Raw genomic sequence first — 18,344 nt, forward strand, 5'->3', positions numbered from 1 at the left:
CTGGAGAAGAAAAGGGCAGACCACTCCAGTATCTTTGCCAAGAAAACCCCAAAAGGGTCATGAAGAGTCGGATATGATGGAAACAAATGAACCACAACAACAAGAGTTATGATGACAAGAACAGAAATAAATAGAATAAAATTTGAAGGAATCATTTAATTGATTAGTAAAATCTTGAACCTTTTAAAATAAAAGGCCAGTAAAGCTGATATATCAATAGCAAATTCAGTTTTTAAAAGGGGAGAAAATGCAAATCACAAATTATAAATAAAAAAGGGAAGACCACAGTGGAAATCAATAACATCATATCAACCGTGCACAAAACTGTGCTCTAGCAAACTAGAGGATTGAAAGGAAATAGAAGATCAGCTACAAAAAAATACAAACTGTCCAAAGTGGCCAGTTAGTAAATCAGTCATTTAGAGAGATCAGTTTCTACAGGAACAAATAAGACACATTGTCAAGAATTTGCCCTATACAAACCTATCTGAACTCACAGCAGAATTCTTTCAAACTTTCCCAGAACAAGTAATTTCTTTATTATACATAGGTTATCTATAAATAATGAAAAAGAAGAAAAATTACCAAGTACCTTTTATGAAGCAAATAGGGCATTAATTTTAAAACCAGGTCAAGCTAAGATGAAAACACTTCATGAATGAATACAGATGTAAAAATTTGTTGTCGATGAGTCATGTTTACTTTTTGTGCCCCCATTTGGAGTTCTCTTGGCAAAGATACTAGAGTGTTTTGCCATTTCCTTCTCCAGTTCATTTTATAGATGAGGAACTGAGGCAAACAGGGTTACCAACCTGCCCAGGATCACACAGCTAGTAAGTGTCTGAGGCCAGATTTGAATCCACGAAGATGAGTCTACCTAACTTCAGGCCCAGCACTCTACCCAACTGCACCACCTACTTGCAATGTAAAGCTACTAAGTCAAATATAAGCCATTAAAATAGACCACCACATTAAGAAAATTATTCATTGGAACCAAGCAGAGTTTATATAAAGCATGAAATATTGCTTCAATATCAGGGGAAAAATGATGAACATAATAGAAACATATAAACCAAAAATCTGAAAAGCTAGTAATTCTATCAACAGATGTGGGAAAAAAAAAAAGAATAAATATTCAAGAATTTTTCCTTAATGGAATAAAAAAAGGCCAAAGCCACATAATATGCAATGATGAAGCATTAAAAGTATTCACAGTAAAAAGACAGCAAGGAGGGTGGGCGGAGCCAAGATGGTGGCTGGAGAGTGGGGACTAGCGTGAGCTCCCTGCCAAGTTCCTCCAGAAACCTATAGAAAATGGCTCTGAACCAATTCTAGAACTGCAGAACCCACAGAGTATCAGAGGGAAGCGGGGCTCCAGCCCAGGACAGCCTGGATGGTTGCTGGGTGAGGTCTATCACGAATGGAGCTAGGAGCGGAGCAGAGCCCAGCACGGGCCACATGGACCAACCAGACCAGGAGCTGGGCGGAGCGGGCCCTAGTGCCCTAAATCAGTGAGCTGCGGCAGTTACCAGACTTCTCAACCCACAAACACCAAAGACAACAGAGAAGGTTAGTGGGAAAAGCTGCTGGGGACAGGGTGATAGAGTTTGCGGTTCAGCCACTGCCCCAGGGGCAGTGGAGGTGGGGCAGCTACAGAACTACAGCTGCAGTTGCTTCTGGCCCTAGGCCCACCTGGTGGGAGGAATTAAGTGGTGGATCAGAGCAGGAGTGAAGAGCCTGCTGAAGATCTGAGTCCAGTCTGGGTTGGCGGTTCTTGGGGAAGGAGGAGTGCTGGTGTGGCAGAGCTGGCTATACAGAAATAGCTCTGAAAACAATGGCGCATCCCCTCAAGCTTGGAACAAAGTACTCTTTACTCTACAAGCAGTCATACCCTGCTGAAAAACTCAAGGGTCAAGTAAGTTGGCTGGGAACATGGCTAGGCAGCGAAAACATACCCAGATTCAGTCTCAGACTTTGGAATCTTTCTCTGCTGACAAAGAAGACCAAAACATGCAGCCAGAAGAAGTCAACAAAGTCAAAGCGCCTCCAAGAAAAACATGAACTGGTCTCAGGCCATGGAAGAGCTCAAAAAGGATTTGGAAAAGCAAGTTAGAGAAGTAGAGGAAAAATTGGGAAGAGAAATGAGAAGGATGCAAGAAAACCATGAAACACAAGTCAATGACTTGCTAAAGGAGACCCCCCAAAATACTGAAAAATATACTGAAGAAAACAACACCTTAAAAAATAGACTAACTCAAATGGCAAAAGAGCTCCAAAAAGCCAATGAGGAGAAGAATGCCTTGAAAGGCAGAATTAGCCAAATGGAAAAGGAGGTCCAAAAGACCACTGAAGAAAATACTACCTTAAAAATTAGATTGGAGCAAGTGGAAGCTAGTGACTTGATGAGAAATCAAGATATTATAAAACAGAACCAAAGGAATGAAAAAATGGAAGACAATGTCAAATATCCCATTAGCAAAGCCACTGACCTGGAAAATAGATCTAGGAGAGATAATTTAAAAGTTATTGGACTACCTGAAAGCTGTGATCAAAAAAAGAGCCTAGATATCATCTTTCAAGAAATTATCAAGGAGAACTGCCCTGATATTCTAGAGCCAGAGGGTAAAATAGAAATTGAAAGAATCCACCGATTGCCTCCTCAAATAGATCCCAAAAAGAAATCTCCTAGGAATATTGTCGCCAAATTCCAGAGCTCCCAGATCAAGGAGAAAATACTGCAAGAAGCCAGAAAGAAACAATTTGAGTATTGTGGAAACACAATCAGAATAACCAAAGATTTAGCAGTTCTACATTAAGAGATCGAAGGCCTTGGAATACAATATTCTGGAGGTCAGTGGAGCTAGGATTAAAACCAAGAATCACCTACCCAGCAAAACTGAGTATCATGCTCCAAGGCAAAATATTGACTTTCAATAAAATAGAGGACTTTCAAGCTTTCTCAGTGAAAAGACCAGAGCTGAATAGAAAATTTGACTTTCAAACACAAGAATCAAGAGAAGCATGAAAAGGTAAAGAAGAAAGAAATCACAAGGGACTTACTAAAGTTGAACTGTTTTGTTTACATTCCTACATGGAAAGATGATGTGTATGATTCATGAGACCTCAGTATTAGGGTAGCTGAAGGGAATATGCCTATATATATATGTGTGTATATGTATGTGTATACACATATATGTGTGTGTGTGTGTATGTATGTATGTGTGTATATGTGTATATATATAGAGGGGGGCACAGGGTGAGTTGAATATGAAGGGATGATATCAAAAAGAAATAAAATCAAATTAAGGGATGAGAGAGGAATATATTGAGAGAGGGAGAAAGGGAGAGATAGAATGGGGTAGATTATCTCACATAAAAGTGGCAAGAAAAAGCAGTTCTGTAGGAAGGGAAGAGAAGGCAGGTGAGGGGGAATGAGTGAATCTTGCTCTCATCAGATTTGACCTGAGGAGGTGTTTCAACAATCCAGCTAGCAGCTGTTGTGGGGGTGTAAGGCCAACCCAAGCCCAACAACAAGAACTCGACCAGCACACTGCAAAAGCATAGGTTCTTTTGATCTGCCTAACTAAGGAAAGCAAGGTTAAGGGGTTGACAAGCTTACTTTAATCCAGCATACACGTATCATTCACTTAGTTCAGGGGAAAAATCCAGCACCCTGAACTTCAGAACAAAATACAAAGTACAAACATCAAACAGACAGACCTTGTCTGATTCAAATCCCAATACATAGTTACCAGAGTTTAACAAAGTCTCAGCATCTGGGTTACAAGCTGGAGGGCTCTTAGCTACAGCTGCCCAGAGTCTCCACACCAACACCATCTCGAGTGAGAGCCCTTAAACAAATTACAACAGACAGACCCAATACAATTCATAGTTACCAACATCTAGGTTCAGCCCGGGAGCTCATAACGTGGGCTGGCCCAGAGTCACTCGCACCACCACTGCTGTGGGTAAGAGCTCCAAAGATGGGAAAGCCAACCCCTGGTTTTATATCTTTTTCAAGGTCAGGGGTGAGTAACACATGCGACTCACCCACGTGACCTAGAATCGTCACACGGAGGCGACTTAAACCCACATGGTCTAAAAGCCTCTGCTGTCCCAGACATGTCACTCAAACTCATATGTAAATTAGGCCCTCCCCTGAGTTAGCCCCACCTTGGGCCCCACCTTAGTTACCAATCCATACCCACATAGGTTTTACACCTAATAGGGGTTTGGGCCTGGGGCTTAGCACCTAGTAAGGCTCAATGAAATACACTGAATTACTCAAAGGAAACAAAAGCCAAACTCTTCAAGGGCACTTGGTTGAACTAAGTGCTAAGAGCCCATTTTGCTTACCAACACACTCCACCCATTGTTCCAGTATACATAATCTAATCAGCCATGTATCCTGGAACATACATTGACCCATTATACATTGTGATCCAATTACACAGGAGACTAAAACATATCATTCACAACAAAGCGAAACATATCATTCAGTGACATTCCCAAATATTTGTTTACAGTACAAACATGACCCACCCCTAGGTCCAATCTCTTCAATCAATCATTCCCAAAATACTTGTTAATAATTCAAATGTCCACCCCTAGGTCAAAGCAAGTTAATCTCTTTAGCTCATAAAGTACTTCTTGAGCATCACCCTGCCATTGCAGGCTTTTTCCCAGTATCCTGAGGCACAGGCATGCTTTAGTTAGTAAAGTCCTAAAGCAAACAAACAAACAAACAGAGTTCTCTTGGGGATGTCTCTCCCCCAAACTGCTGTTGCAGGCTTCCAGGGGGCACTCAAAGTCCCAATTTCAAAGAAAGAGTCCAAACAAAGTTCTTTTAGGGTCTGTTCTCCCCATTATGTTCCAGTCCCCAGTTCCAAGTCCTGAGGGGCAACTGGGTGATAAAAGCCTATGGGGTGGGGTTCTTGGGGGTCCAAGGCACTTCCCCCACCCCAACAAAAACAAATCCATGTCTCCCTCCTGGATCCCAAGCAACCCAAGCTGAAGGGACCAAAAAGGCAGACTCAGTGCCTGGCTGCAAAGTTTCCATCTTGCCCCACGCCTGAATTCCAAGCCCCTGGGTTCCTGGTTGTCTAGTTCCGGCTGGCCTCTCCTGGCTTCTGCTGGAATCTGGATGGCAATGTAGGTGATTCTCCACCTTTTTGCTCACCTCAAAGTTCTCTGCTCTGGCTGGGGAAGGCAGGGAAAAAGTACACTCAGCGTCTTGCTGCTAAGTTTCCATCTTGCCCCAGGGCTGGACTCCAAGCTCCTGGGTTCCAACTCCAACTGGCCTCACCTGGCTTCTTCTGGAATCCTGATGTAGGTGGTTCCCCATCTTTGTGCTCACCTCACCAAAGTCAGCTGGAAGGCAGCTCACTGCTCTCACCTTTCCAAAGTTCTCATGCAGGCAGTCTTCTGCTCTGTCTGGGTCAGTATTTAGGCAGCTGCTGTCAGCTTCTTTTTTCTCACCAGCCCCTCCTGCCAAATCTGTAGGAAGTCCATTCTCCACTCCTGTTTCAAAACTCCATATAAAATATAATCTCAAGACATTCACCCTTTCAGCACAGTCCTCCTGGGCCAGGCTTATCAATTTAAGCCCTGTTAGTCTTTCACAACATGAGTATTGTGGAAGGGTTTTACATAATGATACGCATGTGGCCTATGTTGAATTGCTTGACTTCTTAGGGAGGGTGGGTGGGAAGGGAAGAGGGGAGAGAATTTGGAACTCAAAGTTTTAAAAACAGATGTTCAAAAACAAAACAAAAAAAAGTTTTTGCATGCAACTACAAGAAACGAAGGGAAAAGGGGATGGGAGGAGAGTGGGGTGACAGAAGGGAGGGCTGACTGGGGAACAGGGCAACCAGAATATATACCATCTTGGAGTGGGCAGGAGGGTAGAAATGGGGAGAAAATTTGTAATTCAAACTCTTGTGAAAATCAATGCTGAAAACTAAATATAATAAATAAATTAAATTTTAAAAAAAGAGAGCAAGGAAACACATTCTCCCTGCTTTTATTTGAGACAGGATTAAAAATTCTAATTAATTGCAGGAAAACAGAAAAAAAGATATTAGAGATATTAATGTTGGAGTTAAGAGTATAATGACCATAATAAATAAAGACTTAAATTTTAAGTTGGAGAGATGTTCAATATTAATAGTTTAATGTAATAAAAAATGAAAAATACTTCCCAAATTAATTTATATATTTAATGTAATACTAATTAACATATGCAGGGACTTCTTTATAGAATGAAAGAAATTCATAATGAAATTCATATTGAAAAATAAGCAGGAAGAATGACAACGAACACAAGAGAATGGCTGATGACAGTGATTTTGCACTTGCAGGCTTAAAAACATATTATATAGTAGTTATCACAATTATCTAATGCTGGAGAAAACATGAAGAAATAGATCACTGTAACAGAATAAATGTACCAGATAAGCAACCAAATGTATAGAAAAGATTAGTGTTTGGTAAATCTGTAGAAAACAAAACCTGGGGAAAGAATTTGTTATTTTACAAAAGTGCTTGAGAAAATTGGTTTGCAACCTGGCAAGAAAAGGCATTACCACCACGAGTTACCACTTCACACTGACTATGCACCTCTCTGTTAACCTCTGTGATATATTTTAAAAGTTCTTCAGAAACTATACTTTTCAGTGACTAGTAGCCATTTAACAAATAATTTAACAAAATATTGATATTAAAAAAGATAGGTCTTTGTTTCTGGATGAAGTTTAGAGTCGTGAAAGCAGTTTTGCAAATTCCTGAAGGCAGTTTAGCCAGTCTCGTCTTTCTGTTTAATTCTGGGCCCAACTAATTTTTTACTTATATTTTTGGTCCCAAATTTTACACACACACACACACACACACACACACACACACTCACACACACACACACACACACGATTTTCCTCAATTGAGTTTCTTGTCAAGCTTTTACCCTTTGATGTTTCTTTCTGTTTCATGTTATACTGCTCAAAATCTTCCATCATGCATTTCCCTAAAACTTTACAATTGAGTCTGTATTCCAGACTGGTTTCATATTCGGCTGTTTCATATCTCCACAAACTTCTATCCAGTTTTCCTAATACTTTTTATAGCCTCATGATCTCTTTTCCAAGTGTTTTCATAATCTTGGGTTTATTAAACCCTAATTTCCCTTATCCCTTTTGTCCTTACGTTGTTTACAGTCTGTTCATTCTCAGCCTTGTGGTCTGCATTGTTCACCTTCTCCACTGCTTCTCTGATAATGCTGAACATAGTTGGAGGAAGTCATTGCATCTCACCAACTGAGCCCACTGCAGACTCTTGTTATCACATCCCAATGGGGTCTTCACTACAACAAGGCAACCCTTTTACTACTTCTTGATTGACTCCCTATCACACTCCCTTTAGCAGCTGTTCTAAACCACCTTTTTCATGAAGCCACAAATGCTACCCTTTTCCATTCTGTCAACTAATGACAAAGGAACTACAAAATGTTATAATATCTTTAATATCTTTCCACTGTTGCTTAATCCATCCCCTCCCCGCCTTAAACCTATAAAAATGTAAAGCTGTGCTATATAGAATTGAAGCAGTGTTCAAACTGTTTCACTTTGTTTAAACAAGTAAAATCTCCTGGCTGATATGATTTTACTTACTCTGAATTTTGTTTTTTGACATAAGAAAAGTCTATCATATTTTAGTTTTTTTAAATGCAAATAGGTAATTTATCAAAAGCATTTTCTATTAATATAATTATTTTAATGTTTTTCTTTATATAATTTACTGCATTATATATTTTCCTAATATTAAAGCATTCTTTTAAAGTCAGTCCTGCTATATACTTAAAAAACAAAACAAAACTATGGTCGAGTACTTGTATCTTTCTACACAATGTTGTCTAGATCCAAATGGTGTGTGGAGCTAAGAGTCAACGTCATGATTATGTTATGTGCAACATCTGATGGAAGTAAACCGCAAGTTCCTGAAGAAATGCTATAAAAATTCCAAGAGCTAGCACCTTGATTTGCATTTATTTTTCTTCCTTGTCCATGATTTTTATTTTAGGGCCTGAGACTTTGGACTGATAGCCTTAGTATGATAGCCAAATTTATGTTGTCTCTTCCTAGCTGATCTTAAGGATTCAGGCAGATGAACTTAGACAAAATGACAGTAGAAAGAAAAACAAGGCTCTAAGGGAGAGAACATGTGCCCTTGCATGTGAGTAAATTCTTTTTAAACAATTATATCAAGCCAGAGGTAAATTAAAACCACATATTTTGCATATGAGTAAGCTACATTTCTTTTCTTAGAAGAATCTTATTTGAATTCCATTGCTAGGGGTTAAGACAAAGGTGTAGTGGTCTTAATATAATTAAAGCAAGACTACATTCTCAGCTCAATTCAGATTTTGGTACTGTATATTTTTTAGAGACATAAATAGATGCCTTGGGGGAAAAATGACAACAGGTTGTGCTGTGTTTGTCTTTGTAGGCCCTTGTTTTGTTGTAATTTACAAGGTTTGATTCCCTGCTGCCCCCCTCCATCCATACTCACCTGCATCCTATGAATCTCTGCTCTCATGGTTCGGATCTCAGCCTGGCCAGTTTCTGAATCCACTGCAGCTCGCATCTCTTTTGCCAGTTGGATTTTTTTCTCCCAAAGCATAATCTGGTGTCTTGAAAAGTAAGGGGGAAAAAAGGAATGAGAAAAGAAGGTAAACTGAAAGGTACCCTCTCAGTTACCTCAAAGGATAAGAGTTTAAAGCCTTTCCTTTGGAGGACTCATTGTGAATTTAGAACCAAGATTTTAGAGTTAAAATTAGAGAACCTATACAGGGATTTTAGCTATGTTTAAGTTTTTTGTGTCATAGTAAAAATACTTTAAAACAAGTTATTCTATATTCTCTATATACTCTATATTCTAAATTCTATAAAACAAATAAGAATTCTACAAAACAAGTTATAAAACAAGAATTCTATAAAACAATATGAAAAATCTATTGCAGCAAGTTTCTCTAATAAAGGTCTCATTTCCAAGATAAATAAGGAACTATTTCAAATTTACAAGAATAAGAGCCATTCTTCAACTGATAGTCAAAGGATGTGAAAAGGTAGTTTACAGATTAAGAAATCTAATGTTTAAAAAATGCTCCAGAACACTAATAATTAGAGAAATACACATTAAAGTAAGTCTGAGGTTTGTGTCTTTTACCCATCAGATTAGCAAAGATGACAAAAAAGGTAGATGGGCAATATTGAAGGGGCTGTGGGAAAAACTGGCATGTTAATTTACTGTTATAGACTTGGTCCAGCTATTCTGGAAAGCCATTTGGAACTATACTTTAAAAGTCACTAAAGTGTACATATCCTTTGTACCGGAAATGAAACTACTAGGCCTGTATCCTAAGCTTAAAGAAAGAAGAAATGAAATCATATCTGCAAAAAAAAATTTATAGCAACTCTTTTTGTAGTAGTGAAAAACTGGAAATTTATAGGGTACTTATCACTTGGGGAAGGTCTGAACAAACTATGCTATATGAATGTAATGGAATACTATTATGTGGTAATGAGTGATGAACAGGATGGTTTTAGAGAAATTTGGCAAGCTTGTATGAACTGATGCAGCGTGAAATGAGCAGAACCAGAACCATTTATACCACAACATTTTAAAGACAAACCACTTTGAAAGACTTAGGACTCTGATCAATGAAATGACCAGCCATGTCTCCAGAGGACTAATGATAAAGTATGCTGGTCACAGAGAGATGATAAACTCACGATGTACAATGAGACATACGTTTTGGGGTACGAGCAATGTAGGAATCCTTTTTTTCTTCCTTCCTTCCCTTCTTATTTTCTTCTTCTTCCTTTTTTTTGCTTACCTGTGTCTATTTGTTGTCAGGTTTTTATTGTAGTTTGTTTTTTTAAACGGAATAGGGCAGAGGGTGGAAGAGAGAGAAAACTGCTACTTGTTCAATGAAAAATAAATTTACAAAAGAATTCAATTTATCCTAGCTGGCATTAATTTTGTTCAGGAAAAACCTCTGAAATAAAAATTATTTATTTTATCTTTGTACTTACTTCTATTCCTCATTTGGTTTAGAATTCACCCCCTATCAATAGATATAAAAGGTACTTGATCTGTCTCTCTTCTACTTTTAAAATCCTGTGATCTTTAATTTTAGGTCATGTATCCATTTTGAGTTTATTGTAGTACGTGGTATAAGATGTTGATCTAAAACTAATTTCTGTCAGGCTGCTATCTAGTTTCTTCATAAATCTTGTGAAAAAGAGGTTTTTCCCAATTTATATTTTAAAATTTATCAAATATTTTGTTATTGAGTTTATTTTTATCCTTCCTTGTCTATTCTGTCCCATTGATCTACTTCTCTATTTTTTAAAACCAGTACCAAGTAGTTTTGATGATTACTAACTAGAAACATAATTAGAGATCTGGAAGTACTATTTCCCCTTCATTTTTAAAAATTATTTCACTTAGATTTATTATTTAATTAGATTATTAGGCTCTCATTTATGTTGTTCAGTTAGATGAAGTCCTAAGGACCAACAATAATACAATACAATGCCAAAAAGTTGTTAGGGAAGATAGTACTTAAGATAATAATGCTACCAGCTAACATGGAGAGTCAGGGCATGGGCGTGCTTTTCTAGAAGTCCTAGAAGTCAAATTTCTAGCAAAGGACTGAGAAGATTTTTAGCAATTGAGGGATAAAACAAAATGCCATACACTCACTCTGCTTCTACCAGTTTATTCAGGAGGCTTTTTTTCTCTTCGTTCAAATAGACCAGCTTGTCTTGTAGTTCAATGGATTCCCTCTCAGATGCCTATAGTTGGGAAACCAAGCCAACTGTTACTTTAACAGAGCAGAATTTAACACAGAGCCCTTTACCAAGACCTCATCTTCCTCAAATTAGAGTGAGAGAGATGGTGTTTCCTCCATTCTCTTGTAGACAAGGTATTAGCCTGCAGTACCTTGAGTGAGCGAACAAATTCATTCTCTGTCACCAGATTGCCCTGCTGTAGCTCCTCGGTGCTGCATCTGTTCTTGCAGATCAGAGTGTTAAATTTTTTCAGGTCATTGTCCATGTCCTTCATGTGACCTTCAATCTCTTTGATCTCACTCTTCTCCTGGTTAATCTTTTCTGTTAACAAAAGAAGAAAATATCAAAATCCCAGAAGAGGTCCAAAGCTGACACAAAACAGAACAAACAAACAAAAATAATCCGACCCCTATGGAAGAACAAATCAAAGCAAGCCAAAACAGGATGGTTTGGTGGTCCCTGAATTCTCACCACTATTGATGGCTTTTCTTAGCAATGGAGTCTCTACTTTCTTGGTGGGAAGGACACCATCCTATAATGTTTCCTCGCAGGTGGCAATGGAAATACAAACCTTTTACCCGGATGTAAAAGAGGAGGGTGTTACAAGATAAACCAGTTTTTAAGAAATGGATGAGAACAAAGTCTGTGAACGATAGGACAGTGAGCTTGACTTCAATTCCTGGGAAAATTCCGGAAGGGATAATTTCATTAAAGACAATAACAACAATAGACCACAAACCAAAATTTATAGGATGCACAATACTTAGGAGAAGATGTATATCTCTAAGAACTTTCATCAACAGAAGAGAGAAAGAACAAATTAATGAGATGGAAAAACTTAGAAAACTGACAAATTTTAAAAACACAAACATCAAAATGAAAATTGGTTAAGGGGAAGGGGAAGATGAAGAGAGTCAGTGGAAACAGAGGCATGTTAAAAAAAAAACATTAAAGTAAAGTAACCAAAGAAACATAATACTGTTTACATAGCAGAAGAGAGAACTCAAAACTGAAAAGTTTCTGCACACACAACATTAATGCCTCCAGGATAAGAAGGAAAGTGGTTAAATGGGGAAAAAATTTGTATTTAATTTCTCTGAGAAGCGCTTAGGATCCAAGATATAGAATAAATTTATACACACACATATGACTAAGAGTATTGCTCAATAGATAAATAGAAAAAGTATGTAAATAAACCGTTCTCCAAAGAAGAATTGTAAAGGATTAAAAGCCACATAAAAACAGTATCCAAATCACTAATGATAAAAGAAATGTAAATCCAGACAAACCGGAGGCTTCATCTCACACCCTGCAAACTGGCAAGGATGACAAAAAATGGCAATACTCACTGTTGGAGAGGTTGTGGAAAGATAGGTATCCTAATACATTGTTGGTGGAACTGTGAAATGGAACAACCATTTTTGAAAGCAATCTGGAATTACACAAATAGAGTAACTAAAATGTCTATACGATTTGAACCAGAGACTGAGGTTATTCCCCATGGGAGCCACTGACAAGAAAAAAAGTCTCTGTGGCCTCCAAACCATTCATAGCAACATTTTTGTGATAGCTGGAGTCAGGAAGACTCATCTTCCTGAGTTCAAACATGGTCTCAGACGCTTACTAGCTATCTGACACTGGGCAAGTCACTTAACCCTGTTTGCCTCAGTTTCTCATCTATAAAATGAGGCGGAGAAGGAAATGGCGAACCACTCCAGTACCTTTGCCAAGAAAACCCCAAATGAGGTCACTAAGAACAAGAAAAAAAATTGGAAGCAAAGTAAAGACCCATCAATTGGGGCATGGCTAAACAAACTGCAGTATATAATGTAAGACCTGTAAGAAACGATGTGTGTGAGGGAAAGATTTATATGAATTAATTCAGAGTGAAGTAAGCAGAGCCAAGAAAACAACAAACACAGTAACTACAGTTTAATTGGAAAGAATGACACACCCCCAAATCAAAAGGAAGTGTAACAAAATTATAATTAAAAGTGGGGGAGGAAGAAGTGTGAGAAGACATTTTCAACAAACCCCTCTGTGGAAGTGGAACGTCCACAGATGTTACACACTGCACATATTTTTGGACTTCTTCAATGGACTGATCAGTTGTGCTGATTTTTCTTCCCTTTTTCCTTTCTAGAAAAATATTATTTGTTACGTGGGATGGCTCTCTGGGAGGGGGAAGGGTATAAATACATGGGATGCTATAATAAAACAGAAAATATAAAGAAAAACTTCCTAAAAGGGGGAGGGCATTCTTTCTATAACATTGCATGGTATGGTTTATTCTATTATGGTCACATGTAACCACATTTAATAGAAATTGATTGTATCTCTAAATAAAGTTTAGATGCAGACACAGTTTACTAGAGTAGCCCTCAGCAATGATCTCTGTACAAATGGAAGTCTTACAGTTTCACTACGTAGATGTCGCTGTGGCATTGTTCTCCTACATAGATTGTATATTGCAGTTGACATTTGAGAACCAAGTTGCATGCAAAGGAAAAATTGTAATTTAGAATCATCCGAAGCATAAATATTCCATTTGTTTACTAGCCCGCGTGTCTGAGCTCTATACAAGAAACAAGTCAGTGTGCCCTTAGAGAAAGAGGGGCAGTTTCAGACTGCTAACTTCCCATCCTTCTTTTTTACCTGGGTCCCAGTTCTTAAGTCTAGTCTTCCATGGACTCCTCTTTATTTCTAGGTAGCCATTTTAGATCCTCCCCAAATTACCTGGACAGATCGAATCCAAAATTTTGATCGCAGACAAATTACCTAGACTTCCCCAAATCCAAAATTATTTTCTTGGTCAGCCAGGGTTCGGCTTTGGGGAATTTCTCCAGGCAGAAGGACACAGTGTTTAGTGCATTCTGGTGACTCAGTCTGGGTATTCATCCTCATGAGAAAACAAGTAGTGCCTCCCTGCAGAGTCACAGGGTTCCCTGTATGGTCTGGGAAGCTACATTTCAGATGTGGCTATCTAAGATAATATTGGGTGTGGAACTGACCCAGGGAGCTTTCCTTGCCACTTTGTGAGGTATTGGTTTGTGGGCTAAACCCCATGGTCCCTGTTACCATGGCAGGGACTCCGACCCAGCAGCAGTAAGACCAAGTAGGATAATTTCTGTTCAAACTAACAAAATCTCTCTGAATAATTTATTCAGTGACTTGGTCATAAAACAATGTAGACTCTTAAACTGGAAGACTTTTAAGGTCTTTCCTGAGCTCAGTTAACCCAACTCTGTGAGCAAAATTAACCCTTGGCAAAATTGATCCCATAGCTCGTAAGGATGCTACTTAGGGAAGTAGGTCCTCTACTAATGCCAGAAAAGAGAACTTTAAAAGAAATGGAAAGCCAAGTGGCCACTGGGGTTTGGGGACTGGGTGGTCCCCTACTACAGAATGCAGAGTCAGTGAGCATTAGAAATTTTAGCAAACTCCAAGAACTGTGGAATAAAGTAACATTCAGTCGATAAGCACTTAGTAAGCACCTACTATGAGCCAGGCATTGTGCTCGACACTGGGAATATGAAAAGAGGCAAAAGACAATGCCTGATCTCAAGGAGCTCACAATCTAGTAGGAGAGAAAATATAAAAACAAATACATACAGACAAGCTATACACAGAATAAACAGCAAATAATTAACAGAGGTAGGGCACCAGAATTAGGGGTGATTGGGAAAGACTTCCTATAGAAGACGGGATTTTAACTGGGATTTGAAAGAAACCAGGGAAGCCAGGAGACAGACATGAGGATGGAGAGCATTCCAGGCATGACAGACATGCCTGAAACTGAGAGATGGAGAATCAATGGACCAAAGACTACATGGTAGGGAGTGAGGTGGAAGAAATGTGGAGAGGTAGAAGGAGGTCATGAAAGGCCTTCAACACCAAGCAGAGGATTTTGTATTTGATCCTGGAAGTGATGGGGAACCACTGGAATTTACTGAGTATAAGGGTAACCTTGTTGGATTTCCACTTTAGGAAGTTTTTTATTAGAAAGCTGGCCAATTGGGAGAGAAAAAAGCACTTTCATTCCCTTAACACTGTGGATTCTTATATGATGGTCAAACTAGGAAAGAAGAAAAGGTGGGGCGAGGGGAAGGGCCATTCATCAGGAGTGGAGAGCAAGATGCATGAAAGTCACAACTTTCTGAATATAGAAAGCAGGATATCTCATGGTTACTGAGGCCTTCATGTTCACTGATTCCAGGGCTGATGGAAGGCAGTTTTCGAATATGGAATTACTTATGTTAAGTCAGGTTCTTCAGATAATACTTACTCTCTATCCGAAGTTTCTTTTGTTCCATGATTGTTATCTGTTTCTTAAATGTGTCCACTGTGGTCAACTGATCCTCTCTCTCGTGGGTCAATTTGACTAGATCTTGCTGTAATCGAAGCCACTTCATCTGTTGCTGAAGGAGGGTTGTGTTGTATTCATCTATTAGCTTGTTCAGTCTTCTAATTTCTAATTCAACTGGTCCTAATTCTTCCCCCTGAAGAAGAAATGTTATTTAAATAGTTTACCTAAAGCTTTTTGTTTTCACCTTAAGGGTAGGTTACAGAAGCTTTTGAAGCTGAGTGCAGCAATCCCTAAGAGTGTATAGCATTAGATTTATAGAGTATTTTTATCCTGAGCAACTCCAAATGTATCAAGAAATGTAGCTCTTACACTGGTGACCTTGGCATATTTTTATCGTGTTCCTAACTAGAATCCCAGCCTTACATTCCCTGAATTTTGCTGTGTATACAGCACCCCTCAATGTAAAATCATGCTCATGACTTGGGGTCTCTAGAGGACGGATGCTTTCTACCTCTCAGGTTTCTAGGGGTAATACTGATAGTCTGGGTTTCTAGTACTGTTGCTCATGAGGCCCCACCAGTGTGCTTCCCATTAATAACCAGCCAGTAACTTCAATTGCCTTTTAGCAAAGATGTTTACTAAGATGGTATAGTAAGAAGCTGACATAAGCCTAGGGCACATTCTCTCGTCGTCCTACGGGAAGAGAGGACTTCAAGCATAAGAGTACAACATTAGTGAGGTAAGTTACCATGCAGCAAAGAGGATATTTCACAAGTCTTGATGCTTTTCGGCCTTTCTCAAGGCTATGTCATTCTTCTTTTGTAGAAGGGATCATGTTCTTTCAAACTGTCGCCCTCCTTGGGTGGCTGTCTTTCTGAATCTACTTGTTCTTAGTGTGTTACTCTAATTTGGCTGAATGTGCCGTCTAGTCTCTCTGATCTCAGCTGGATGTGCTCCAGTGATATGGTCAATGAGAGAGAGGAGGGGAAGGAGAGAGAAAAAGAAACTTCCCAGCAGCAGCTCCCTCTGAGAGGTTGCACTCCAACTTGGAAACAGAATTCTCAACTTCTGAATTTGCAGTTTTCCACTGCTGGACTGTCCCAGCACCACCAGACTGGCACACTGTTGAAGTGCCTCTGGTTATTCACTACCCCCAGAGGCATGGTTGGGTTGTTTGATTAGCCAATCAGCTGCTTCTTTATTGATCTAATAGAAGAGGTTGACACCTCATAAAGGTATCATTAAACTCATTTTATTGACTCTTTTTAAAAACTTCATCATTTGTGACTACATTTTGTAATTACATTAACTGATGGGGTGGTGGGGAGAAGGGAAAAATCATTTTCCTCCTCCCTTTTACTGGAGAGGTTTCAAAGAGAATTTAGGTTTCTCCCTGGCCTTTCCATAGCTATAAGAGCCCTGATGTAGAAACATCTTGTTTGAAATTTTCCAGGAAACCTTGGCTTCTTTTGGGTGTGAGGCAAAAGGGATATTCTCTGTCACTTTGGAGGGGACTATGGAAATTTACAAGGTCCACTCTATAATAGAAGAATGCGCTTATTCCGTAAGTACTGATATAAAAATTAGAACTTCTATTGAGACTCAGTGCTACGGGGACAGTTGACAAGGTTCAGTGAAACAGCTTTCATCTGGGGAGCTTCTCACATAGCCTTCCGGCCCTGTCCCCATTTGGTGGGGAGGTAATCTTTTAATAGCACTGTCTCCCAAACAGGTACAAGACTATCTGCCTGCAGTGCTGCTAGCTGTTGAGACCTTCAGTCCCATAGACAGCATCTATCTTCAATCTCTTTTCAGGTAATCACTCTGAGTAGATAGTGTATGTTATCAATCACTTTGGTCTCATAACCTGGCTCTGACCTGCCTTTCTAGGATTATTTCATCTCTCTCCCCTTTAGGTGTCCTGTGATCCAGCCAAACTGGTCTTGCAATTCCCTACAGATGCTATTATTCCACCTCCCATTTGAGCCCTTGCTCAAATGCCACCTTCTATTAGAAGCTTTATATGATCCCTTCAGCTTCTAGTGCCTTCCCCCCCGCCCAAAGAAATTAGATGAGCTTTACTTTGTATATATATTGTATACCTATAGGGGGAAGGAAACAAGCATTTATTAAGCTCTTACTATGTACCAGGCACTGTGTTAAGCTAACATATTTATCTCATTTGATTCCCACAACAACCTTGCTATTATAATCCCCATTTCACAGTTGATGAAACTGAGGTAGACTGAGGTTAATTGACTTGCCCAGAGTCACATAACTAGTAAGTCGGAGGCTGGATCTGAACTTAGATCTTTCTGACTTCAGGCCCAGTGCTGTATCTACTGTGCCAACTAACTGCCTCAATATACCTTAAATGCATATATATTGTTTTCCCCAGTAGAATAGATGGCAAGGACTATTTCAATTTTGTCTTTGTATCCCTTGGAGTCTAGTACAGTGCCTGGGATATTTTGCTGTTGTTGTTGAGTTGGTTCAGTCATGTCTGACTCTTTGCAACTCCATTTAGGGTTTTCTTGGCAAAGATACTGGAGTGGTTTGCCATTTCCTTCTCCAGCTCATTTTACAGATGAGGAAATGGAGGGCAAATAGGGTTAAGTGACTTGCTGAGGGTCACACAGCTAGTCAGTGTCTGAGGCCAGATTTGAACTCAGGAAGGTGAGTCTTCCTGTCTCCAGGCCTAGCACTTTATCCACTGTGCTACTTAGCTGCTCGCCTGGTATACAGTAAGTGCTTAGTAAATACTTTATTAACTGATTTACCCTTAGGGGAAGTAGGTAGGGGCAGGATTTATTGTTTTTAACTTATTTATTTATTCATCATTGCATTACTTTCTGTATATAAGAAGACCCTTGAATGACCAGGGCTTATATCAAGGAAAATGCCAATCATGGCTAGCCTGACCAGGGTCACGGTTTTCTTACCCCCAATTCAGAGATAATCTGATCTACTCTCTTGTTGAACACGTTAATGAGCCCTTGCTTGCGCTCAATCAGTATCGTCCGTCTAGCAATTTCACTCTCACTGTTGCTGATAAGCTCATTGATCTTTTCCACTTCCTCATCCAACTCTGCGAGTGTGGCCTGATGTTCTTCTTTTCGGATATTGGTATTTGTGATATTAAGAGCAGTCTGTGCAATGTCACCGTCAAGTTTGGAAAGATGTGTCACCTG

The 18,344-nt window shown here is 39.2% G+C and overlaps 1 protein-coding gene across 1 annotated transcript in view; it reads right to left on the reverse strand.

Moving 5' to 3' along the window:
- Nucleotides 1-18,344, reverse strand: part of CCDC40 (coiled-coil domain containing 40) — a 96,338-nt gene that overhangs the window by 27,409 nt on the left and 50,585 nt on the right. Inside the window, exons 13-17 of the mRNA XM_036756363.1 lie at nt 18,096-18,341; nt 15,133-15,346; nt 10,999-11,168; nt 10,759-10,850; nt 8,560-8,680 (exon numbers count right to left, since the gene is read on the reverse strand). Of these exons, the coding sequence (XP_036612258.1) occupies nt 8,560-8,680; nt 10,759-10,850; nt 10,999-11,168; nt 15,133-15,346; nt 18,096-18,341 (843 nt within the window). The remainder of the gene's footprint in view (nt 1-8,559; nt 8,681-10,758; nt 10,851-10,998; nt 11,169-15,132; nt 15,347-18,095; nt 18,342-18,344) is intronic.

This window comes from Trichosurus vulpecula, chromosome 4, assembly GCF_011100635.1.
Source record: "Trichosurus vulpecula isolate mTriVul1 chromosome 4, mTriVul1.pri, whole genome shotgun sequence".
Classification (NCBI taxonomy): domain Eukaryota; kingdom Metazoa; phylum Chordata; class Mammalia; order Diprotodontia; family Phalangeridae; genus Trichosurus; species Trichosurus vulpecula.